Source organism: Ranitomeya variabilis, chromosome 3, assembly GCF_051348905.1.
Source record: "Ranitomeya variabilis isolate aRanVar5 chromosome 3, aRanVar5.hap1, whole genome shotgun sequence".
In the NCBI taxonomy this organism is placed as follows: Eukaryota; Metazoa; Chordata; class Amphibia; order Anura; family Dendrobatidae; genus Ranitomeya; species Ranitomeya variabilis.
The window spans coordinates 76,226,935-76,254,540 of NC_135234.1; the positions used below are offsets into that span (position 1 = coordinate 76,226,935).

The 27,606-nt window shown below is 44.1% G+C and overlaps 1 protein-coding gene across 4 annotated transcripts in view; it reads right to left on the bottom strand.

Moving 5' to 3' along the window:
• CTPS2 (CTP synthase 2) overlaps window positions 1-27,606 on the bottom strand; it is a 187,962-nt gene that overhangs the window by 76,630 nt on the left and 83,726 nt on the right. For all 4 annotated transcript variants that reach the window (XM_077294206.1, XM_077294205.1, XM_077294203.1 and 1 more), the window contains 2 exons: window positions 15,568-15,630; window positions 3,530-3,573 (listed from right to left, as the gene is read on the bottom strand). In XM_077294206.1, the coding sequence (XP_077150321.1) occupies window positions 3,530-3,573; window positions 15,568-15,630 (107 nt within the window). The remainder of the gene's footprint in view (window positions 1-3,529; window positions 3,574-15,567; window positions 15,631-27,606) is intronic.

Sequence of the window (27,606 nt, forward strand, 5' to 3'; positions counted from 1 at the left end):
TGGAGCACTGTGAGGAGTGTATTATGCTATGGAGGACTGAGGAGTATATTTTAATATATGGAGGACTATAGGGTGTATTATACTAAACAAGCAAAATGCTGCATATTCATTGGGTGATTGGATTGTTTATGCCGGAATACAAATCATTGCTCTCAGCAGCACATCACCGGTGTAAACTGTAGATGTGCTGCTAATAACATGATACTGTATGGTGATCTATTAGTGATCGTTCTGTCCCCTTTATTCTGTCTCAGACGGTGGAAAAAGGCCGGGAAACAAGCGTCCAATGACTTCAGTATTGTCGATCACACTCGTTTAGCGGCCTGAACTCAGAGCACGTAAATACAACCGAAATGCTTCTGTATGATGTGCAATATGTTAGCATTTGGGGCCCCATTTTAAACTTTGCCTAGGGCCCCACTTTGCCTAAAACCGGCCCTGGGGGTAGCCAACTATTTTAATCAACAAAAGTTAGATTTTTCAAAATATAGTTTTTTAAATTATCCAGTTTGAACTCACCGCTAAAATCCACTACATCCTCACAACCTCCTGTACTTCGACTGAAAACATCAGATCTTATTAGTTATTGTGAAGTTTTACGACTGGGAATGAAGAAGTGCTGACAGCAGCGATGCTCAACAGGGTAAGAGCCATCAGAGAGGAAGCATGCACTGCCTGAGGTTAGAGTCTGCAATCTGCACAATTTGCACACTCTGCAGTGTATATATATATATATATATATATATATATATATATATATATATAATATTTTACTATGTAATCTGAAAGCAGCATGATGTAGGGGCTGAGACCCTGATTCCAAGGTTGTGTTACTTACTTGAGAGATTGGTGCAGTTTTGCTAGAATCCGTGTTTTCTCTGCTGTAGATCTAGCAGTGCTCTGAATGAAGAGCCGTGTATAACCCCGCCCACAGCACTGATTGGCAGCTTATGTACAGTGTGGATTGTCAACAAAATGCCAAATAGTAGAACAAGATGCCAAATAGTAGTTGAGATGGAGTTACACAGATAAGCCTGACTGGCCTGCACATGAGACCTAGTCCTGTAGTGATAATCTCCTGCTGATAAAACACTGATTGCTTTGAAACTACAACACACAGCCTATTAAGTGACACATTGCTGTATTCAAGCTCTGTTGCTCCATATTACGCTGTTTTCGCATTACATAAAAAACGGCTGACAGATTCCCTTTAACAAAATGGTCTATGCTAGTGATAGGCCTCTTGTAAATGCTGGTCACTAAGGACCTGTTCATTTTGCTAGCAAATAGCTATGTTTGTGAAAGTTGGACTATATCAATCATGTCCCTGAGATTATGTAAAGTTTTCGTCAAAGAGGTAGGTGGCATACCCAGCGAATTAGAGTTAGCGTCAGATGGGTGCTAGTCCCTCTGGAACCAACCACTGAGCTCCTGTCGACCAGTTGGGTCCTGGCTTTCCCTGTTTGGAGTAAGCCCACCCCATACCCTGGATCACCTTCACCTACATGCAGTTATTATATCTTATATGTCTGACGAAGGGTTTTCACCAAAAATGTTATGTAATACCGTGATTACCGCTAGGTATCTCCAAGTGCCTTTTGGTGTGCAGTTCCGTCACTCTCTTTACTGTGTAAAGTTTTCAGTGACTTTGACATTTACAGCAGATTCATAAAGGTTTTTAATACTATTCACTGTTTTAATATAAATTAATCAATTAGTGATTGGTCTGTGACGACATAGCAATTCTTCTTAATTATGCCAGACGTAAATTGAGTAGACCCAGGATCATAAACTATTGTCTGAAGTATTGACTCTTCTTGTAGGACAAATATTGACATTTAACATTATGTCCTACAGTTTACTTTCTGTAATCTTTGAAAACAGTAATGCATGGCCACTGAACAATGATGCTTGCTGATATGTTGATTACATGCATTGTCCATGCCAGTCAATTTGTTGGCATTCCAAACATAGAAGGAAAAACTATGCAAATAGATTACATAATCGAAGAATGCAAGTTGGCCTGATTCACATCTCTCTCTGACCTCTGGATGTTGGTTGAAGGCCAGTTGTGAACTATATAAAGAGACTTTTTCTCCTAGTCCGGGTGACTCTACAGGATATCAGCTTAGGGGACTATAGCCCCAGCTGAAAGAACACAGGACTGCTTCATTGACCATCACTGAAACCCCAGAGACGTCTTAGGCTGTGTGCACACGTAGCAGATTTTTCGCGTTTTTTTCGCGGTTTTTCGCTATAAAAACGGTATAAAACCGCGAAAAAAACGCTCACATTAAGCATCCTATTTAATAGAATGCAATCCGCATTTTTTGCGCACATGCTGCATTTTTTTCCTGAGCGGAATCGCATTCCAGAAAAAAACGCAGCATGTTCATTAAATTTGTGGAATCGCGGGGATTCCGCACACCTAGGAATGCATTGATCTGCTTACTTCCCGCATGGGGCTATGCCCACCATGTGGGAAGTAAGCAGATCATGTGCGGTTGGTACCAAGGGTGGAGGAGAGGAGACTGTCCTCCAAGCCCTGGGAACCATATACCTGTTAAAAAAATAAAAATAAAATAAAAAATCATGATATACTCACCTTCGATGGCCCCCGAAAGTCTTCCCGCCTCTCAGCGGTGCACGTGGCCGCTTCCGTTCCTATAGATGGTGTGTGTGAAGGACGTGCGATGACGTCGCGGTCACATGACCGTGATGACGTCGCGGTCACGTGACCGCGACGTCATCGAAGGTCCTGCACACACACCATCTATAGGAACAGAAGCCGCTGAGGAGATCGGCTGTTTGCGGAAGGTGAGTACAACCATATTTTTTTTTTATTATTATTATTTTTAACATTCTATCTTTTACTATTGATGCGGCATAGGCAGCATCAATAGTAAAAAGTTGGTCACACTTGTCAAACACTATGTTTGACAAGTGTGACCAACCTGTCAATCAGTTTTCCAAGCGATGCTACAGATCGCTTGGAAAACGCTAGCATTCTGTAAGCTAATTATGCTTGCAAAACGCTAGTTTTCTGCGGGAATATGCATGCCAATTCCGCATGCGATATACCCGCGGCAGGAGTTGCAGAATTGCCGCGGAAATTTCCGCGGCAATTCTGCAACGTGTGCACTTAGCCTTAAAGGCGTTCAGTTGTATGAGCTCTGGTCCATGCAGTCTTTCTAAAGACAGCCGGGCCAGCGGACAAGAGCACCCACGGACCCCCGTGTCTCCACATTGTCTTTGGCACCAAAAATCATCACTACAATACCTGACATGAGTCTGCTATATTGTTTGGCTCTATGTCAGTGCTTTTCACTGACGCTAAACACACGGACAGCATCCTTACAGTATGTCAGCAGCGGCCTCTTTGTTCTGCTAATCAGAGGGGGTAACAGGGTCAGATTCCAACAAGCATTAGTTCCCTAGAACAGGTTATGAAGGTTATATCCCTTATATCAATCTTATTTCTTCAAATATTTTGGAATTGTGAAAGAAATTTAAATGATTGGTTACTCACCACCGGATTCTTTGTATTTGGGTCAAATTCTGTAGAGTTTGCATCTATGCGAGAGAAAAAAAAATATTAAATTCAACAAAACTATACACAATAAAATGTTCATTATTTGTTTTATGTCTTAAGAAAGGGTTTCCCATAAAAACGTTTCATCTTATGTCCACAGATGATAAATGTTAGTCAATTGGAGCCCCACCTCCTAGACCACCACCAATAAAAAGGGCAATACAAGACCCCAGCCCAGTGTTCATCCATGCTGCTGCTTCATTAGAAAAATAAATGGGAGCTTCACAAAGAGCAGAACGTTATTTAGCATAGGGTTGTAGTATAGAAGCCATGATGACTGTTTGGAGTAATTTGCAGGTTTGTTTTTTTGTTGGGTTGAATATATAAATCATATGCAATAAGCTCCTAATAAGCTCACACAACTGATTGCCATCCTTCCCTATATGAGTGTGCATAATCAGAAGGAGGTCAATAAGGACCGCCCACTGGACTCCAAAACACAGAATGAGGAGGAATCAAAATGAATAAAGCTATACTGAATCTTTTCCTACAAAACTAAATATGGATTTGGTCAACTCCTCTTATTCTTGGGATGAAAGTCTGTAGTCATGCTACGTGACTGCAAATTTCTGAATCCTGTTGGTGTGCAATGGGCACACGCTGTGAGAATTCTTCAGAGAGTAGGTAGTCACGCGACTGCAAGAATGCAACTTGCAGTATCATGCTGTGTTCATATGCTTGGTCTCTTTCAATATCCCAATAGAAGGGTCCACCCGCTCTCACTGAAAGCACTGAAGAATCCTGGCAGCATGCACACAGCACACTGTCAGGATTCAGAAGACTGCAGTTTAATAAAGTGACGGCAGACTTTCTTCCCAAGCTTAGACAATCCCTTTATCATGAAGTCCAGAAATAGGGCAGCATCTGTGTTGTCCCATAAAGACTGTGTTTCCTTTTCTATTTCGTAACCTACATGTCCTGCAGATTGGTGGAGGTCTGGAAACCCCCATTGATCACATCAAAAAACATGAAGCCTGATGATCCGCAGGCAAAAGGACTGAACTCTTGCATTAGCAAATGCACAGAGCAGCGTGCGAGTTCAATAAAGTACATGAGCACATATACCACTCTGAGCAGGAGGTCATGCAGGAGCTTAAAGGAGTTATCTTATGAACAAAGTACACTTTAACCAATAAGTCTTGAAATAATATTAAGTTCCCCAATTAATTGTGTTAAAAAATTGTTCCTGTGCTGAGATACTCATGAATACACGAACATGATCAGCACACGCAATAACTGCGAACCGGAGAAGGAAGCAAAAGAAAGACCAGACAGCATGGGATTGCAAATGATTTTTTCAGGGAGGTAAAACATTTCCCTACCTGTTTTTAAATATGTTTTACCTCATAGAAAGAATCATTTGCGATCCAATGCTGTAATGACTGTACTCTCTTTTGCTTCCTCGCCCGCCCCGGAGCTGTGGTATGATCAGACCATGTTCCTGTACGGTCAGACACGGCCATTACACAGTACACAGCAGGGGCACATTTATAAGATTATCTCAGCACAGGAACATTTTTTAACACATCTAATTGTGGAAATTATTATTATTCCAAGATCTATTTATTAAAATAAACTTTATTCATGAGATAAAAAACATTAATGCTTCTGAGTGCTGAGCAGTGTACTTATGAGCATTTTTTGAGTGAGAATTGGGGGTCTCAACTCTCAACACACAGACTCACACCAGTCTGCAGAACATGTAAGTTTGGGAAATTTATATATATAAACTATAACTATGGGAGTCAAAATGAGAAAACAAATCGAGAAAATCACCTTGCCTGATTTGGCAAGATGAATTTTGCAAATTATGGTGGAAAATAAGCATTTGGTCATTAACAAAAGTTCCTCTCAATATTGTGTTATACACTGCTTAAAAAAAATGCTTAACCCCTTTTTCATTTTTACGGTTTCGTTTTTCGCTCCCCTCCTTCCCAGAGCCATAACTTTTTTTATTTTTCCGTCAATATGGTCATTTGAGGGCTTATTTTTTGCGGGACGAGTTGTATTTTTGAACGACACCATTGGTTTTACCATGTCTTGTACTAGAAAACGGGAAAAAAATTCCAAGTGTGGTGAAATTGCAAAAAAAAGTGCAATCTCACACTTGTTTTTTGTTTGGCTTTTTTTCTAGGTTCACTAAATGCTAAAACTGACCTGTCACTATGATTCTCCAGGTCATTACGAGTTCACAGACACCTAACATGTCTAGGTTATTTTTTATATATGTGGTGAAAAAAAATTCAAAACGTTGCTAAAAAAAAAAATAAAACGCCATTTTCCGATACCCGTGGCGCCTCCAATTTTTGGGATCTGGGGTCGGGTGAGGGCTTATTTTTTGCGTGCCGAGCTGACGTTTTTAATGATACCACTTTTGTGCAGATACGTTCTTTTGATTGCCCGTTACTGCATTTTAATGCAATGTCGCGACAACCAAAAAAACCGTAATTCTGGCGTTTCTAATTTTTTTCTCGCTACGCTGTTTAGCGATCAGGTTAATGCTTTTTTTATTGATAGATCGGGCGATTCTGAATGCGGAGATACCAAATATGTGTAGGTTTGATTTTTTTTATTTTATTTTGGATGGGGCGAAAGGGGGGTGATTTAAACTTTCATATTTTTTTTATTTTTTCATGTTTTTAAAAACATTTTTTTTTTTACTTTTGCCATGCTTCAATAGCTTTCATGGGAAGCTAGAAGATGGCACCACTCGATCGGCTCTGCTACATAGCAGCGATCATTAGATCGCTGATATGTAGCTGAAATGCAGGCTTGCTATGAGCGCTGACCACAGGGTGGCGCTCACAGCAGGCCGGCATCAGTAACCATAGAGGTCTCAAGGACCTCTATGGTTACCATCCTGATGCATTGCTGACCCCCGATCATGTGACGGGGTCGGCGATGCGCTCACTTCCGGCCGTGCGGCCGGAAGCGGTAGTTAAATACCGTTTGACAGCGGCATTTAACAGGTTAATAGCGGTGGGTGAATCGCGATTTCACCCGCCGCTATTGCGCGCACATGTCAGCTGTACAAAACAGCTGACATGTTGCGACTTTGATGTGGGCTCACCACCGGAGCCCACATCAAAGGGGGAGACACGACATGCGCAGTAATAGTACGGGGAATGTCGTGAAGGGGTTAAACAACAGAATATAACTCCAAGTAAATCAAACTTCTGTGAAATCAAACTGTCCACTTAGGAAGCAACACTGTTTGACAATCAATTTCACATGCTGTTGTGCAAATGGAATAGACAACAGATGAAATTATTGACAATTATCAAGACACTCAATAAAAGAGTGGTTCTGCAGGTGGGGACCACAGACCACATCTCAGTACCAATACTTTCTGGCTCATGTTTTGGTCACTTTTGAATGTTGGTTGTGCTTTCACACTCGTGGTAGCATGAGACGGACTCTACAACCCACACAAGTGGCTCAGGTAGTGCAGCTCATCCAGGATGGCACATCAATGCGAGCTGTGGCAAGAAGGTTTGCTGTGTCTGTCAGCATAGTGTCCAGAGGCTGGAGGCACTACCAGGAGACAGGCAAGTACACCAGGAGACGTGGAGGGGGCCGTAGGGGGGCAACAACCCAGTAGCAGGACCGCTACCTCAGCCTTTGTGCAAGGAGGAACAGGAGGAGCACTGCCAGAGCCCTGCAAAATGACCTCCAGCAGGCCACAAATGCGCATGTGTCTGCACAAACGGTTAGAAATCGAATCCATGAGGATTTTCTGAGTGCCCGACATCCACAGATGGGGGTTGTGCTCACAGCCCAACACCGTGCAGGACGATTGGCATTTGCCACAGAACAACAGTACTGGCAAATTCGTCACTGGCACCCTGTACTCTTCACAGATGAAAGCAGGTTCACACTGAGCACATGTTCCAGACGTGACAGAGTCTGGAGACACCGTGGAGAGCGATCTGCTGCCTGCAGCATCCTTCAGCATGACCGGTTTGGCACTGGATCAGTAATGGTGTGGGGTGGCATTTTTTTGGGGGGCCGCACAGCCCTCCATGTGCTTGCCAGAGGTAGCCTGACTGCGATTAGGTACCGGAATGAGATCCTCAGACCCCTTGTGAGACCATATGCTGGTGCGGTTGGCCCTAGGTTCCTCCTAATGCAGGACAATGCCAGACCTCATGTGGCTGGAGTGTGTCAGCAGTTCCTGCAAGATGAAGGCAATGAAGCTATGGACTGGCCCGCCCGTTCCCCAGACCTGAATCCGATTGAACACATCTGGGACATCATGTCTCGCACCATCCACCAATGTCACGTTGCACCACAGACTGTCCAGGAGTTGGCGGATGCTTTAGTCCAGGTCTGGGAGGAGATCCCTCAGGACACCATCCGCCGCCTCATCAGGAGCATGCCCAGGCATTGTAGGGAGGTCATACAGGCACATGGAGGCAACACACAATACTGAGCATCATTTCCTTGTCTTGAGGCATTTCCATTGAAGTTGGATCAGCCTGTAATTTGATTTTCCACTTTGATTTTGAGCATCATTCCAAATCCAGACCACCATGGGATATTAGTTGTGATTTACATTGATAATTTTTATGTTTTATTGTTCTCAACACATTTCACTATGTAATGAATAAAGATTTGCAGCTGAAATATTTCTCTCAGTGATATCTAGGATGTGGTATTTTAGTGTTCCCTTTATTTTTTTGAGCAGTGTATATCCTTTGTTGACAATGACAGAGGACAAACATTTTCTGTAAGTCTTCACAAGGTTGGCACACACTGTTGGTGGTATGTTGGCCCATTCCTCCATGCAGATCTCCTTTAGAGCAGTGAAGTTTTGGGCCTGTCACTGGGCAACACGGACTTTCAACTCCCTCCAAAGGTTTTCTATGTGGTTGAGATCTGAAGACTGGCTAGGCCACTCCAGGACCTTCATATGCTTCTTGCGAAGCCACTGCTTCGTTGCCCTGGCGGTGTGCTTGGGATCATTATCATGCTGAAAGACCCAAGCACATTTCATCCTCAATGCCCTTGCTGATGGAAGGAGGTTTGCACTCAAAATCTCACGATACATGGCCTCTTTCATTCTTTCATGTACACGGATCAGTCGTTCTGGTCACCTTGCAGAGAAACAGCCCCAAAGCATGATGTTGCCATCCCCATGCTTCACAGTAGGTATTCTTTGGATGCAACTCAGCATGCTGTCTCCTCCAAACACGACAAGTTTTGTTTCTACCAATCAGTTCTACTTTGGTTTCATCAGACCATATAGACCATATGACATTCTCCCAGTACTCTTCTGGATAATCAAATGCTCTCTAGCAAACTTCAGACGGGCCCGGACATGTATTGGCCTCAGCAGGGGGACACATCTGGCACTGCAGGATCTGAGTCCCTGGCAGCGTAGTGTGTTATTGATGGTAGCCTTTGTTACGGTGGTCCCAGCTCTATGATGGTCATTCACTAGGTCCCCTCGTGTAGTTCTGGGATTTTTGCTCACCGTTCTTGTGATCATTTTGACCCCATGGGGTGAGATCTTGCGTGGAGCCCCAGATCGAGGGAGATTATCAGTGGTCTTGTATGTCTTCCATTTTGTTATTATTTCTCCCACAGTTGATTTCATCACTCCAAGCTGCTTGCCTATTGCAGATTCAGTCTTCCCAGCCTGGTGCAGGGCTACAATTTTGTTTCTGGTGTCCTTCGACAACTCTTTAGTCTTCACCATAGTGGAGTTTGGAGTGTGACTCTTTGAGGTTGTGGACACCTGTGTCTTTTAGGCTGCCATCACACTAGCAGTATTTGGTCAGTATTTTACATCAGTATTTGTAAGCCAAAACCAGGAGTGGGTGATAAATACAGAAGGGGTGACATGTTTCTATTAAACTTTTCCTCTAATTGCTCCACTCCTGGTTTTGGCTTACAAATACTGATGTAAAATACTGACCAAATACTGCTAGTGTGACGGCAGCCTTATACTGATAACAAGTTCAGACAGGTGCCATTACTACAGGTAATGAGTGGAGGACTGAGGAGCCTCTTAAAGAAGAAGTTACAGGAATGTGAAACCTAGAAATCTTGCATGTTTTTGGGTGACCAAATACTTATTTTCCACCATAATTTGCAAAATAAACCTTGCCAAATCAAACAAGGTGATTTTCTGGATTTGTTTTCTCATTTTGACTCTCATAGTTGTGATCTACCTATGATGTTAATTACAGGCCTCTCTCATCTTTTTAAGTGGGAGAACGTGCACAATTGGTGGCTGACTAAATACTTCCCCCCCCCCACGCTGTAGGTCTGCATTAAAGCTTTAACGAACACAAGTCCTCCTCCTGTCTGAGGAGACAATTTGCATAACAGAAAGTAATGCTAATGCTCAGACATTTTTCAAGCTGTAGAGATGACACCTTGAGCCTCATTTCAACACTGTGCTAACAAGGTAAGTGACATTTCACTCATCCCTTTTAATGGCTACAGAGTAGGGTTTTATTAGGCAGAAATAGTAAACCTGCTCCGGTACGTATGATGGACGTTCTCTGCCATTTTATTTGACATTTAACTTATCTGAATTTTGTTTCGTAGGAAGACTGATCAACTATTCTGTAGTCTGGATATGACAGAAGAGCAGGAGCGGTTATAAAGATAAATGTGCCTAGATATAGGACACACTACAATATATTTTCACAATCTAATTAATAAGGCTGTCCTATAAAGAAGACATGGATACAGCCTGATGTGGACACAATAATGGCTCTCTGAGATCATATCTTACAAGTTTGTAACGTGAGTGGAGAACCCCTTTAAAATGAACACCGTCTCTTCAGTTGAATTCTCTCTATATATTTTTGTTAACTCTTCTTTTACTAACATTTCTCCTTTTTTAAACACATCTGCACAACACTGACTGTTAACAAAACAAAATGCTTCGTAAAACTAACAGAGAATCACGTTTTTATGGTGCTTTCATACAGCGTTCTTTGCCAATGGGCTTACGTCCAACTCTTCTACAAAAAGGGATTCAGGCATATTCGCCTGCAGAGCCATTGACTATAATGGGGCTGAGAGAGTCACTGTGCGCTCTGTAGTGCATCATTTTCAGGTGTATACACCTACTAAAGGTGGACACCCAGGCTTAGTAGACTACACCCGAATCCTGGTTTGCAGGGGGTTCGGACATAAGCCCCGACGGGGGCTACCGAACATAGGAGAAATGGTGGTGTGAAAGCACCCTTAGGGTATTATGTGCACACGTTCCAGATTATTTGTGTATTTTTCGCGTTTTTTGCGCATTTTTTCGGTGGCTTTCCGCGGCAAAAACACTTAAATAACGCATACATTAAGCATCCCATCATTTTTAATGGTTTCCACAATTTTTGTGCACATGTTGCGTTTGTTTCCGAAAAAAAAACGCATGCGGAAAAATACGCAGCAGGTTCATTAATTTTGCGGATTTTAAGTGGATTTCCCACTATCCGCACTAAATCCGAACAAAAAACGCGCAAAATAGGCAATAAAAACGCAACAAAAACGAGTGCAGAATTCCTGCGGAAAACCTCAGGATTTTCTCAGGAAATTTCTGCATACTTTCCGGACGTGTGCACATAGCCTAAGGCCTCATTCAGACATTCAATTTTTGTGTACAAGTGCTATGCATGTTTTTGAAGAATAGCGCTCGTACCCATGATATTCTGTGGGACAATTCACATATTCATTTTTATTCCTCTGATTGAGTGGTCTCAAGCAAAATTTTGGAGACATGTACGATTTTGAGCCGAAGGTTGAATCAAAATCAGCAATGCAAGTCAATAGGACCACACTCGGATGACATCAAACTGCGGTCTGATTTTCACAGACTCTCAGAATGGAGAAGGTGGAGAAATTGTTTGTTTTTTTATCTCTAAGGCTATGTGCCCACGTTGCAGAATAGAAGCAGATTTTTCCTCATCAAACCCGCACACCCTTGCCAGGGAAAACGCCTGCGGATTTTGATGCGTTTTTGACGCGTTTCTCATGCGTTTTTTCTAAGCATTTTTGAGGACAAATAAAGTTGGGACAAAAAAAGGCTCCTATGAGGTTATTTCCTAGTCCAACCCCTCTTCTCCATTTTATGTTCTTGTTGGATTTAATATGCCACAAGTGCAGCCCCAGCGGCGTCTCAGCCCCCATAATACTGCCAGCCACAGTGCCCCATAATGCTGCCAGACACTGTGCCCCCATAATGCTGCCACAGTGCCCCCATAATACTGCCAGCCACAGTGCCCCATAATATTGCCAGTCACAGTGCCCCATAATACTGCCACAGTGCCCCCATATTGCTGCCAGCCAGTGCCCCATAATACTGCTAGACACAGTGCCCCATAATGCTGCCACAGTGCCCCGATGATACTGCCAGCCACAGTGCCCCATAATGCTGCCACAGTGCCCCATAATACTGCCAGACACTGTGCCCCCATAATGCTGCCACAGTGCCCCATAATACTGCCACAGTGCCTCATAATACTGCCAGACACAGTGCCCCTATAATGCTGCCACAATACCCCCATAATACTGCCATACACAGTGCCCCCAAAATGCTGCCACAGTGCCCTCATAATATTGCCAGCCACAGTGCCCCATAATACTGCCAGCCACAGTGCCCCATAATGCTGCCAGCCACAGTGCCCCATAATACTGCCAGACACAGTGCCCCCATAATACTGCCAGCCACAGTGCCCCATAATGCTGCCACGGTGCCCCCACAATACTGCCAGTCACAGTGCCCCATAATACTGCCAGACACAGTGCCCCCATAATGCTGCCAGACACTGTGCCCTCATAATGCTGCCAGACACTGTGCCCCCATAATGCTGCCACAGTGCCAAATAATACTGCCAGACAGTGCCCCCATAATGCTGCCAGCCACAGAGCCCCATAATACTGCCAGACACAGTGCTCCCATAATGCTTCCATAGTGCCCCCATAATACTGCAAGCCACAGTGCCCCATAATACTGCCAGACACAGTGCCTCATAATACTGGCAGGCACAGTGCAACAAAAAAAGTACGAGAAAATTAGGTGACTCTCGGGCCACACTTTGATCAAATTCAGAGCATAGTCTGATCAAAATACCGTAATCAATCCAATTTTCTCATAAGCGGAAAAAATCGGACGTCTGAATGAGGCCTTAGACTTAGGGCAGTTTTACACAACCATCATTCCTGGTCAGAATATGGACCACCATGTCACGACTGGCCACGCACCTCCTGACACAAACTCATCAGTCTGATATATTCATATGAGGCTGTTGAGTTCGAGTCAAGAGACCAGCTGCGATCCGGACATGGTCTATCTTCGGATCATAAATTTCGGACATGTGAAGTAGGAGTTAGATTCACTTCATTTCACCCCATCAAAATGATGTTCGTCCTTCGCTTTCAAAGATGACCATGACTTCAGGGTTAGAAGAGGATTAGTAGTTATGGGTCCGGAGGTGGCTGATGAGTCCAATCCAGGCCCTGAAGGTTCACCCACATACTTGACATAAGGAAGCAGATGTGGTCAGTACACCAGATTCTACTTGTGCCTTGCGTACAGCGCGCTTTCTTTTCTTCAGCTGCACGTGCTCCTGAGGTGATCCTGCCCCGACAACCTGGACGATCCAGGGCAAGCTCTTCCCATTCATTGGTGTTGACTTCCAGGTTTTTGAGAGACACCTTAAGGCAGTCTTTATAGCGCTTCTTCTGCCCCCCAACTGCTCGCTTTCCTTGGCACAGTTCTCCGTACAGCAGTTGTTTCGGTAGTCGGCTGTCAGGCATTCTAACCACGTGTCCAGCCCACCTGGCTTGGACTTTCAGCAGGAGAGTGTAAACGCTGCAGAGCCCAGTTTGTTCCAGAACACAGTTTGTTCCAGAATTGCCGTGTCCGGGACATTGTCTTGCCACCTGAAGTGGAGGAGTCTGCGGAGGCAACTCATGTGGAAATGATTAAGCTATTTAGCATGCCGGCTGTACACTGTCCAGGTCTCGCTAGCATAGAGAAGTGTGGTGAGGACCACCGCGCAGTAGACCTTCAGCTTGGTGGTAAGGCTGAGTCCCCTTTGTTCCCAGACGTTCTTATGCAGTCTCCCGAAGGCGGCACTGGCTTTGGCGATTCTGTTATTAACCTCAGCGTCTATGGTTACTTCACGGGAAATTGTGCTGCCTAAGTAGGTGAAGTTATCGACTGCTTTTGGTTTTGTTCCTTCACCGTGATAAGTGGCTCCTTGTACAGTTTTCCTGGAACCGGTTGATACATGACTTCGGTTTTTCTAGTGTTGATCTCGAGACCAAATCCGTCGCAAGCTTGCGAAAAACAGTCCATTTCATGCTGCATCTGCTGCTCCGTGCTAGCGTTAAGTGCACAGTCATCAGCAAATAATTCACGGATAACAGTCTCATGCACTTTCGAAACCGCCTTCAGGCGTTTTGGGTTGAATAGCTTGCCATCAGTCCTGTACCTAACCTGGATTCCATCTTCACAGTTGTTAAAGGCATCACTTAATATTGCAGAGAACAGCATACTGAACAGGGTTGGAGCAAGCACACAGCCTTGTTTTACGCTGTTTGTTACTTTGAAAGCCTCAGATACGTCTCCATCGTTCAGAACCTTCACCATCATGCCATCATCACCCTATCAAAATATATAAATACCGTATATACTCGAGTATAAGCCGAGATTTTCAGCCCATTTTTTTGGGCTGAAAGTCACCCTCTCGGCTTATACTCGAGTCATACCCAGGGGTCGGCAGAGGAGGGGGGAGCGGGGGCTGTCTAATTATACTCACCTGCTCCTGGTGCGGTCCCTGCAGGGCCCTGGCTTCCCGGCGCCCCAGCTTCTTCCTGTAATGAGCGGTCACATGGTACTGCTCATTACAGTAATGAATATGCGGCTCCACGTCCCATAGGGGTGGAGCCGCATATTCATTACTGTAATGAGCGGTAACGGTGACCGCTCAGTACAGAGAGAAGCAGCAGCGCCGGGGAAGCAGGGACTGCACTGCGCCAGGAGCAGGTGAGTATAATGGGGAGGGGAGCGCAGCGCTGCGCGATATTCACCTGCTCCCCGTTCCGGCGCCGCTCCGTCTTCAGCGTCTTCTGCAGTGACGCTCAGGTCAGAGGGCGCGGTGACGTGGTACGTACGCGACCTCTGCCTAAATGTCAGTGCAGAAGACGCTGAAGATGGAGCGGTGCCGGAACGGGGAGCAGGTGAATATTGAAAGTGTCGGGGGCCTGAGCGACGGAGAGGTGAGTATGTGATTTTTTTTTATCGCAGCAACAGCAAATGGGGCAAGTGTCTGTATGGGGCATCTATAGGGCCATAACGTTTGTGCAGCACTATACGGGGCAAGTGTCTGTATGGGGTCATAATCAACGTTTGTGCAGCACTATATGGGGCAAGTGTCTGTATGGAGCATCTTATGGGGCCATAATCAACGTTTGTGTAGCATTATATGGGGCAAGTGTCTGTATGGAGCATCTTATGGGGCCATAATCAATGTTTGTGCAGCACTATATGGGGCAAATATCTTTATGGAGCATCTTATGGGGCCATAATTAACGTTTGTGAAGCATTACGGTATATGGGGCAAGTGTCTGTATGGAGCATCTTATGGGGCCATAATCAAGGTTTGTGCAGCACTATATGGCGCAAATATCTTTATGGAGCATCTTATGGGGCCATTATTAACCTTTATGCAGGATTATATGGGGTATATTTTGATATGGAGAATCTTATGGGGCCATCATAAACTTTATGGAGCATTATATGGGGCTCCTGATTCAATATGGATATTCAAAAACACTTAACCTACTGATGTCTCTATCAATTTTACTTTTATTGGTATCTATTTTTACTTTTGACATTTACCGGTAGCTGCTGCATTTCCAACCCTAGGCTTATACTCGAGTCATTAAGTTTTCCCAGTTTTTTGTGGCAAAATTAGGGGGGTTGGCTTATACTCGAGTATATATACAGTACTCACCTTTCCAGTTCAAACAATGTCTTGCAAATTCCACTACAGCCAACTGCATCCCCAAACACACACCTAAAAAAACAAGGTAAGAGTCACAAAAGTAAGAGGTAAAGGAAATCAACCTAAAGGGTGTCAGTCAGCTACTCACTGCACAATGTAAGCCCAGCACCTTCTAGGGGACCTGGTCCTCAGACAAATCTGACCTTTACTGTTGGTTCTTTTTGCAGAAATAGTCTATTATAGTAATATACCTATAACTTTCCCTTCCACATGTTCTCAGATTACCTCTGCCATCTCTTCATTGATTGACAATGCTCGCTTCACAGAAATCTTGCGCATGCATCAATCAGGGCAGGCGCAGACCAGTGTTTCTCCTGGAGATGGTCTGCTCCCTGATCTGCCCATGTGCTGATACACTGATATTTGGCGCATGCGCGGAATTATAGTACAGACAGTTCTGGCTTATGTGAAGCCAATAATTTTTAAGGAGGTGATTTGAACTTTTAAATGGCTTTCATACCTTTAAAACTTTTTTCTGCTTTTTATTGTATATGTTAGTCCCCTTAGTGGACTTAAACCTGTGATCAGCGTTTTCCTTGTGCATTACTCAATATTGCTGTATATAGCAAATAGTAGACCCCTGGCTGTCATAGCAACTCCTCGGTACTCCGTGATCAAATCTGGGGGGGGGGGGGCGAAAATGGCTGATTAGAACATGTGCCCCATATGAGAAGCGCTGTAAATACCACTCACAGACTGACAGCGGCACTTAACAAGCAAACTTCCACAAGCAGAGCTCCGCTCTACATGTAGCAGTTAGAGGCAGATGATGGCTGAATAACACGGCTATCATCTGCCAGTACTAATGCAGGCTTGGTTTCTGAGCCCGCATCAAAATCAATGAGGCGACATATGACATACCAGTATATCATATGTCAGTTAGGGGTTATCTAACTCACTATGTAAAGATCTTTTATCTTTTTTTCTTTAAAATTACTGTCTACCATTGCCGGCTGATTTAAATATAAATTATGTAAGTCTGGCATTCTACAGCCACCATTAGAGGGAGCTAACTGCAAGTGGATTTATAGAACTAGGGACGGATTTACCGGAGGATGTATAAACCTATATACAGTGGTAACTGCAGGTAACTACTAAGACAGTGTTCACAAATCACATTAGACTTCAAATACAACTTTGCATCTTCTGATCTTTTTCTTAATTCAGCCTCACTTTAAAGGAAATCAGTCAGCAGGTTTTTGCTATGTAATCTGAAGACAGCATGAGGTAGGGGTTAAAACACAGATTTCAGGGATGCCTCTCTTATCAAGCTCTGTTTTGTTTGCTACAATGATTGTTTTAGCACCAGTAGCTTATCATTGCTGTGACTAAGGGTACTGTGACACAGTGCAATTTTGATCGCTACGACGGTACGATTCGTGACGTTCTAGCGATATCGAACGATATCGCAGTGTCTGACACGCAGCAGCGATCAGGGACCCTGCTGAGAATCGTACGTCGTAGCAGATCGTTTGGAACTTTCTTTCGTCGCTTGATCACCCGCTGACATCGCTGGATCGTTGTGTGTGACACCGATCCAGCGATGTGTTCGCTTGTAACCAGGGTAAACATCGGGTAACTAAGCGCAGGGCCGCTTACTTACATTGTAAGTACATACTTACATTCCGGTGTCTGTCCTCCGGCGTCTCAGCTTCTCTGCACTGTGTGAGCGCCTGCCGGCCGGAAAGCGAGCCCAGCGGTGACGCGGTGACGTCACCGCTGTGCTTTCCGGCTATGGTGCTTACACAGTGGAGAGAAGCTGAGACGCCGGAGGACAGACACCGGAATGTAAGTATGTACTGTTTGTTTTTTTAACGTTTACGATGGTAACCAGGGTAAACATCGGGTTACTAAGCGCGGCCCTGCGCTTAGTTACCCGATGTTTACCCTGGTTACCCGGGGACTTCGGCATCGCTCCAGCGCCGTGATTGCAAAGTGTGACCGCAGTCTACGACGCTGGAGCGATAATCATACGACGCTGCGACGTCACGGATCGTGCCGTCGTAGCGACGAAAACTGCACTGTGTGACAGTACCCTTAGTGGTCCTGTGAGCCCTGGACCGACACACCCTATCCTTTGATAAGCATCTCAATGTCTACAAACTTTGCATATACAGATCTGGGTGTGGGAGGGGTTAGCTGAGCGTGGGCAGGGTTTGCTTTCTCAGCTCTGCTGCATTGCTAAATCTAAAAACTCTGACTGTGTGATAACAGCTGCGCCAATTAAACTAAGTGATACATCGTTGCATTCAGCTTCTCTTTGCCTACATTATGCTGCTCTCAGATGAGAAGAGCATATAAACAAAATTGGACCAAGGAACCAAAGGGTAGGAGAATAAAAAATATTTATTGAGTTAATAAATTAAAATTGTACAAAATATTAGAGACTAGTATGATGACAGATGAATGACCAAAAATGCGGCACTGCAATGGAGCAAGGCAAAAATATATATATAAAAAAAGAATACACGCCAGTTAAAACGCGCATTGGGGTCATGGCACCGCAATATCAGATCAAGGTAACTTACATCAGCTTGTGGCTGCTCCCTGGCTATATAGTTATCTCTCTATACAGCTACTATGTTACCAATAGGGATTTATAACCACTTGCTGAAGCCCTATTTTGTCAATCCCCAAATATGTTGCCTTGCACATTGTACTGTGTCTATATATACAGTACAGACCAAAAGTTTGGACACACCTTCTCATTTAAAGATTTTTCTGTATTTTCATGACTATGAAATTGTGCATTCACACTGAAGGCATCAAAACTATGAATTAACACATGTGGAATTATATACTTAACAAAAAAGTGTGAAACAACTGAAAATATGTCTTATATTCTAGGTTCTTCAAAGTAGCCACCTTTTGCTTTGATGAATGCTTTGCACACTCTTGACTTTCTCTTGATGAGTTTCAAGAGGTAGTCACCGGGAATGGTTTTCACTTCACAGGTGTGCCCCATCAGGTTTAATAAGTGGGATTTTTTGCCTTATAAATGGGGTTGGGACCATCACTTGTGTTGTGCTGCAGAAGTCTGGTGGATACACAGCTGATAGTCCTACTGGATAGACTGTTAGAATTTGTATTATGGCAAGAAAAAAGCAGCTAAGTAAAGAAAAACAAGTGGCAATCAATCATTACTTTAAGAAATGACGGCCAGTCAGTCCGAAAAATTGGGAAAACTTTGAAAGTGTCCCCAAGTGCAGTGGCAAAAAACATCAAGCGCTACAAAGAAACTGGCTCACATGAGGACCGCCCCAGGAAAGGAAGACCAAGAGTCACCTCTGCTTCTGAGAATAAGTTTATCTGAGTAACCAGCCTCAGAAATCGCAGGTTAACTGCAGCTCAGATTAGATACCAGGTCAATGCCACACAGAGTTCTAGCAGCAGACACATCTCTACAATAACTGTTAAGAGAAGACTTTGTGCAGCAGGCCTTCATGGTAAAATAGCTGCTAGCACACACACAATACCTGAGAGATATTCAGGATTTTAAGGACAACAAGGCATATCTAGTGCTGACTCCGAGAGCTACCCCACTGGACAGAGAAACGGAATTATCCTCTACTGATACCGATTTCTCAGAATCTGAAAATAGAGCTAGACCCTATAGGGGGAGAAATCGAGGCAGGGGTAGAGGTCGTGGAGCTAGAGGAACCACGGATAGGGCAGATAACACACAAAGTGGGGTTTTTTTAGATCAGGTCTACCCCCTCAGAAGCCGACTAGCCCAAGGGAGAAAATAATAAGTAGACTCCCTTCTAGCTCTATCTTGATGAGGGATATTTCCTCTACTCAGTCTGGCTCTAACATACAAGTAATCAATTTGTCTGATCAATATATTAACAACTGGGAAATGACAGTCCTGAGTAAAGGACTTTCCTTTGTTCCCAGTACTGACTTTGATTTGTTCAGGGCGGTAAAAGACCTAAATTTGTTTCTGCGTAAACTGAGATGGAAGAAATTTTTTCATAAACAGGACTCCCGTTTATGTGATGATCTAGGCATTCCGGTGGACATGTTACCTGACGTGAGACTTTTAAACAGTATTGGTGATATTGAACCCAATTCCCAAGGTATGGGACCTTTCACACAGTTAAAAGCAAAAAGCACCAAAATGCCACCCAATACGGGTGACCTTTCAGCGATTGATATCTTTTCAAATCTCGTTACCGCAGAATTAAGGGAACTATCCCAAAGTCATATACAGTGTGATTTCAATTGCTCTAAGCAAGAAATGGAAGCCATCAAACGTCTAGAAAAGAATACCAATATTGTAGTAAAGCCCTCTGATAAAGGGGGCAATATCGTAATACTTGGTATTAAGGAATATCAGGATATGTGCCAATCTATATTGGCAGATAGAACTACATACGAGATTCTTCCACATAATCCCACAAACGAATATTGTGCTGAACTACGAACAATTCTACAGGAAGGCCTGAATGATGGGATTATTAATAAGACTGAGTTTGACTTCATTATGCCTAAATGTCCAGTAACTGCGACATTTTACAGCCTGCCCAAGATACATAAGGGCCTACATCCTTTAAAGGGTAGGCCCATTGTATCAGGGGTAGATAGTCTTTGCCAAAATGCAGGTATATACCTTGATCGTGTCCTATCACCCTTTGTGTCGGCACTACAATCGTTCGTCAAGGATACCCCAGATCTCTTGCGACAAATAGAGGGCCTCAGTATTGGCTTGGAATCATCTCTTGCAAGTATTGACGTGGAGGCCCTTTACTCCTCCATCCCCCATAACAGAGGCTTAGAGGCAGTACGGTACTTTCTTAATACTAGAGGTCAGCAGTTTTACCAACATAACTGCTTTGTGTTAAGACTTCTTCGGTTCTGCCTAACTCACAACTATTTTGTCTTTGATGGTAAGACCTACCACCAGCTGAGGGGGACGGCCATGGGCAGCCCATGTGCCCAGGCCTATGCCAACCTCTTCCTCGGCTGGTGGGAGGAGACCCTGATCTTGGGTGGTGAACGTGAGGAAAGTGATTCGTCTCTGTATCTTGTGTCCGAATTATGGGCAAGATACATTGACGACATCCTGATTGTTTGGCGGGGCACAGAGGAGGAATTTACTTCATTTGTATATTCACTGAACCATAACGATATTGGTCTCTCCTTCACTTCCGTTTTTGACACCTGTTCCTTACCATTTTTGGACATCCTGATCACAAAGGGGGGAGGTGGTGAATTACTTACCTCTACTTTTAGGAAACCGACAGCCACTAATTCGCTCCTCCATTGGGAAAGCCATCACCCGGCACACTTAAAAAGAGGCATCCCGAAGGGACAATACCTCCGTGTCCGGAGAAATTGTACTAACAATCGTACTTTTGAGACGCAATCCCAAGAACTGAGAGAGCGCTTTTTGGCTAGAGGTTATCCACAGGTTGTCCTCAATAAGGCATATCAAGAGGCAAAGAGTAGGAACCGTAGTGAACTGTTGAACCCCGTCCCTGTTGTGAAATTGGATTTTGGGCTCCCCCTGTGGCCACTGGTGGAATTGAACTGGTGTGCATCATCCTCTCTGTTCACCTGTTTCCATCAGGATGTGGGAGTCGCTATTTAGCCTTGCTCCTCTGTCACTTCCATGCCGGTCAACATTGTAATCAGAAGCCTTTCTGTGCATGTTCCTGCTGCTAGACAACTCCCAGCTAAGTTGGACTTTAGTCCTTGTTTGTTTTTGCATTTTGTTCCAGTTCACAGCTGTAGTTTCGTTTCTGTGTCTGGAAAGCTCTTGTGATCTGAAATTGCCACTCTGATGTTATGAGTTAATACTAGAGTCTTAAAGTAATTTCAGGATGGTGTTTTGATAGGGTTTTCAGCTGACCATGAAAGTGCCCTTTCTGTCTTCCTGCTATCTAGTAAGCGGACCTCAATTTTGCTAAACCTATTTTCATACTACGTTTGTCATTTCATCTAAAATCACCGCCAATATTTGTGGGGGCCTCTGTCTGCCTTTCGGGGAAATTTCTCTAGAGGTGAGCCAGGACTATATTTTCCTCTGCCAGGATTAGTTAGTCCTCCGGCCGGCGCTGGGCGTCTAGGGATAAAACGCAGGCTACGCTACCCGGCTACTGTTAGTTGTGCGGCAGGTTTAGTTCATGGTCAGTTTAGTTTCCATCCTTCCAAGAGCTAGTTCTTATGTTTGCTGGGCTATGTTCTCTTGCCATTGAGAACCATAACACGTCCCTAAAAAACAGGATGATTCCTCTGTTCGTTTTATCACCACCTATGACAATGGGGCCAATCGAGTTAGGGACATTCTTAAAAGACACTGGTCCATTCTCCAGATGGACCCTGAAATCTCCGATCATCTGGGAGATGTCCCTACTATCACTTATAAAAAATCCAGATCTTTGCAAGACAGGATTGTCCATAGTCACTTCGCCAACCCAGCCAGGGACACGTGGCTTAGAAGCAATGTTGTAGGGTGTCATAGGTGTGGACATTGTTCAGTGTGCCAATATGTCCATGTTGACAAGTCCTTTGTAAGTAATGTGACTGGCAAAGAGTATTCCATCAAGCAGTTCATTAACTGCAGTACGAAAGGGGTCATTTATAGGGTCTCTTGTACGTGCGGCATGGAATATATAGGAAAAACCATCAGGGAATTCAAAAAGAGAATTGGGGAACATGTGGGCGATGTATTGCACAACAGGGATACATCTGTGTCCCAACACGTTAACCAGCTACATAATGGACAAGTCAACAACCTGCAGTTTATGGGTATAGAAAAGGTGACTATGCCCATTCGAGGAGGCAACTGGGATCAGTTGCTGCTAAAAAAAGAGGCAAAATGGATTTTTTACTTGAATACCATTTCACCTCATGGTCTTAATGACCAAATTAATTATGGATGTTTCCTTTAGGCCTGCTTTTTGTACCCCCTTACCTTTTTATGTTAGTTTCAATATCAATTTGCATATTTATGTTGCCCTTTCATAAATCCCTTGTTCGTCACCTCCTATCTCAATTGTATTTGTATTAATTGTTATCATCTATTTGGTGGCCATATATGTGACTCTTTAGCTCTCAGATGTATTGTGGCGTTTTCTGCGTTCTGATACTAAAGGCAGTAACACTTTTACTAATAGTAGTTCCGCAGCGTTCTAGCGGTAACGCTTTAAAGCAATAATGCGCCGCTGCGTTCCAGCGGTAACGTTTTAAAGTAGTAAAAGTAGTAGCGCCGCAGCGCTCGAGCGGTAATGCTTTGAAGCAATAATGCGCCGCAGCGCCCTAGTATACCACTACTCTGCTATAACTGCATGCTATTGGATCCAGACGCGATACTGCGTCTTGGTATCCTAGTAAGTTTAACTATTGCCATCATCAGAAACAGCATACTTATATTTGTCCATTGGCACTATATTTGTTTTATTCTGTATCGCTATGTCATGTATTACTGAGATTTGGACACTCTAGCGTTCTAATAAATATAGCGTCCTCTAAATGTAGTGTCATGTGACCGGTCTCCAGTACATAGCGCTGTAGCGTCTTAGTAACAACTACTTCCGTTGAAACCGGAAGTTGTCAGGTCCTGACGCGACTCGGCGTCTGGGTAGCTTGGTAACGCCAACTTCCGCCACCATCAGAGGGCGCGCGTTCACATCATCTCATCGGCACCAGTGCGGCTAAACTTCTTGCTGTTACCTGACAGGTAATTTTGATTTTAGTGACCTGCGGGTCGGCTCGATCCTTGTTTCTTTTCTTATTGCTGGTTTTTTACCATCAATACTGCCGCACATAGCAATGACATACCTATTGATCACATGATCGGGGTCTATAACCTGATAGGCTAATTATGTCCGCCATTTCATCATATAACGTGGACCTCACAATTCCTCCCACTCTCTCCAAGATAGTAAGGAGGGTGGCAGGCTCTTTTGTCCTCATGTATAGCACTCGTGCACTTTATCTCCCAGGCAGGCAAGTCCCCTGATGATTAGGCCTGCAAGGAAACGCGTCGGGACACTTTAATAGGGAGAGTGCAGGACATGAATTTGTTCAGGGGTAGCTGTGGACTGCCCTTGTAAGGGCGGGAGTTTGGGACGTAGGTTTGTTGATAGCCCTTTAGGGACTGACAGGGTATTGTCTCCCGACATCGCTGATCCATGGAACTCTCCGCTCCAGCGAATCATGGGCTTCACCTACCTGGTCTATGGCAATTGGTGAGATCATTCCTGTTTTAATCCTTATGATTTTCATCTTATTTTGCTTTCATCCCGCCTGCCTAGTATCGATTTTCTGATACCTGCTGATACTTATACAATAAGATCACCTGACATAATTTTGCACCTTGAGGTGCTTTTATTACTGATTAGAGGTATCTTTACTTTTGGGACACTGTATTCATATGTAAAACTATTGTTCCAATCATAATCTATTAGTACCATCTATTGACACATTACCATACAGGTTGTATCATTGGGTACTTGTTTGAGGTGATATATTTTTTTGTTTTTTTGTTTTTTTGGTGTTTTATCTCCTTTAATAATAAAGGTTATGTTTTAATTCCTACTATAGCTTTGTTCCTAAAATAGCTGCTAGGAAACCACTGCTAAGGACAGGCAACAAGCAGAAGAGACTTGTTTGGGCTAAAGAACACAAGGAATGGACATTAGACCAGTGGAAATCTGTACTTTGGTGTGATGAGTCCAAATTTGAGATCTTTGGTTCCAACCACCATGTCTTTATGCGACACAGAAAAGGTGAACGGATGGACTTTACATGTCTGGTTCCCACCGTGAAGCATGGAGGAGGAGGTGTGATGGTGTGGGGGGTGCTTTGCTGGTGACACTGTTGGGGATTTATTCAAAATTGAAGGTATACTGAACCAGCATGGCTACCACAGCATCTTGCAGCGGCAAACGGTTTGCGTTTAGTTGGACCATCATTTATTTTTCAACAGGACAATAACCCCAAACACACCTACAGGCTGTGTAAGGGCTATTTGACCAAGAAGGAGAGTGATGGGGTGCTACGCCAGATGACCTGGCCTCCACAGTCACCAGACCTGAACCCAATCGAGTGAAGGCAAAAGGGCCAACAAGTGCTAAGTATCTCTGGGAACTCTGTTGTGAAATTGGATTTTGGGCTCCCCCGGTGGCCACTGGTGGAATTGAACTGGTGTGCATCATCCTCTCTGTTCACCTGTTTCCATCAGGATGTGGGAGTCGCTATTTAGCCTTGCTCCTCTGTCACTTCCATGCCGGTCAACATTGTAATCAGAAGCCTTTCTGTGCATGTTCCTGCTGCTAGACAACTCCCAGCTAAGTTGGACTTTAGTCCTTGTTTGTTTTTGCATTTTGTTCCAGTTCACAGCTGTAGTTTCGTTTCTGTGTCTGGAAAGCTCTTGTGATCTGAAATTGCCACTCTGATGTTATGAGTTAATACTAGAGTCTTAAAGTAATTTCAGGATGGTGTTTTGATAGGGTTTTCAGCTGACCATGAAAGTGCCCTTTCTGTCTTCCTGCTATCTAGTAAGCGGACCTCAATTTTGCTAAACCTATTTTCATACTACGTTTGTCATTTCATCTAAAATCACCGCCAATATTTGTGGGGGCCTCTGTCTGCCTTTCGGGGAAATTTCTCTAGAGGTGAGCCAGGACTATATTTTCCTCTGCCAGGATTAGTTAGTCCTCCGGCCGGCGCTGGGCGTCTAGGGATAAAACGCAGGCTACGCTACCCGGCTACTGTTAGTTGTGCGGCAGGTTTAGTTCATGGTCAGTTTAGTTTCCATCCTTCCAAGAGCTAGTTCTTATGTTTGCTGGGCTATGTTCTCTTGCCATTGAGAACCATAACAGTTTGACCGGCCCCAAAGGGTTAAATTAATTGACAGAGAAAGGAGAGAAAAGAGAAGTCTGCTGAAGATTTTTTTTTTTTTTTTTTCCTTCAGTTCTGAGTGTGCTTGTAATTGAATCTCTTGCAAGTCTGCCTATATTGCAGCCTTTCTCTCTCTCTCTCCTTCTAATCCTGGAATGGCTCTGTGTTCACCTGTTTAAAATGGATATTCAGAGTTTAGCTGCAGGTTTGAATAATCTCACCACGAAAGTTCAAAATTTACAAGATTTTGTTGTTCATGTTCCTATATCTGAACCTAGAATTCCTTTGCCTGAATTTTTCTCGGGGAATAGATCTTGCTTTCAAAATTTCAAAAATAATTGCAAGTTGTTTTTGTCCCTGAAATCTTGCTCTGCTGGAGATCCTGCTCAGCAGGTCAGGATTGTGATTTCCTTGCTCCGGGGCGACCCTCAGGATTGGGCTTTTGCATTGGCTCCAGGGGATCCTGCGTTGCTCAATGTGGATGCGTTTTTTCTGGCCTTGGGGTTGCTTTATGAGGAACCTCAGTTAGAACTTCAGGCGGAAAAGGCCTTGATGTCCCTATCTCAGGGTCAAGACGAAGCTGAAATATACTGCCAGAAATTCCGTAAATGGGCTGTGCTTACTCAGTGGAATGAGTGCGCCCTGGCGGCGAATTTCAGAGAGGGTCTCTCTGATGCCATTAAGGATGTTATGGTGGGGTTCCCTGTGCCTGCGGGTCTGAATGAGTCCATGACAATGGCTATCCAGAACGATAGGCGTCTGCGGGAGCGCAAACTTGTGCACCATTTGGCGGTGTCTACTGAGAAGACGCCAGAGAATATGCAATGTGATAGAATTCTGTCCAGAAGTGAACGGCAGAATTTTAGACGAAAAAATGGGTTGTGCTTCTATTGCGGTGATTCAACTCATGTTATATCAGCATGCTCTAAGCGTACTAAGAAGCTTGATAAGTCTGTTTCAATTGGCACTTTACAGTCTAAGTTTATTCTATCTGTGACCCTGATTTGTTCTTTATCATCTATTACCGCGGATGCCTATGTCGACTCTGGCGCCGCTTTGAGTCTTATGGATTGGTCCTTTGCCAAACGCTGTGGGTATGATTTGGAGCCTCTTGAAACTCCTATACCCCTGAAGGGGATTGACTCCACCCCATTGGCTAGCAATAAACCACAATACTGGACACAAGTAACTATGCGGATTAATCCGGATCACCAGGAGATTATTCGCTTTCTTGTGCTGTATAACCTACATGATGTGTTGGTGCTTGGATTGCCATGGCTGCAATCTCATAACCCAGTCCTTGACTGGAAAGCTATGTCTGTGTTAAGCTGGGGATGTAAGGGGACGCATGGGGACGTACCTGTGGTTTCCATTTCATCATCTATTCCCTCTGAGATTCCTGAATTCTTGACTGAATATCGTGACGTTTTTGAAGAACCTAAGCTTGGTTCATTACCTCCGCACCGGGAGTGTGATTGTGCCATAGATTTGATTCCGGGTAGTAAATACCCTAAGGGTCGTTTATTTAATCTGTCTGTGCCTGAACATGCTGCTATGCGAGAATATATAAAGGAGTCCTTGGAAAAGGGACATATTCGTCCTTCGTCATCTCCCTTAGGAGCCGGTTTTTTCTTTGTGGCTAAGAAAGATGGCTCTTTGAGGCCGTGCATTGATTATCGGCTTTTGAATAAAATCACGGTTAAATATCAATATCCGTTGCCACTGCTGACTGATTTGTTTGCTCGCATAAAGGGGGCCAAGTGGTTCTCTAAGATAGATCTCCGTGGGGCGTATAATTTGGTGCGAATTAAGCAGGGGGATGAGTGGAAAACCGCATTTAATACGCCCGAGGGCCACTTTGAGTATTTGGTGATGCCTTTTGGTCTTTCAAATGCCCCTTCAGTCTTTCAGTCCTTTATGCATGACATTTTCCGTGATTATTTGGATAAATTTATGATTGTGTATCTGGATGATATTTTGATTTTTTCGGATGACTGGGACTCTCATGTCCAGCAGGTCAGGAGGGTTTTTCAGGTTTTGCGGTCTAATTCCTTGTGTGTGAAGGGTTCTAAGTGCGTTTTTGGGGTTCAAAAGATTTCCTTTTTGGGATATATTTTTTCCCCCTCTTCCATCGAGATG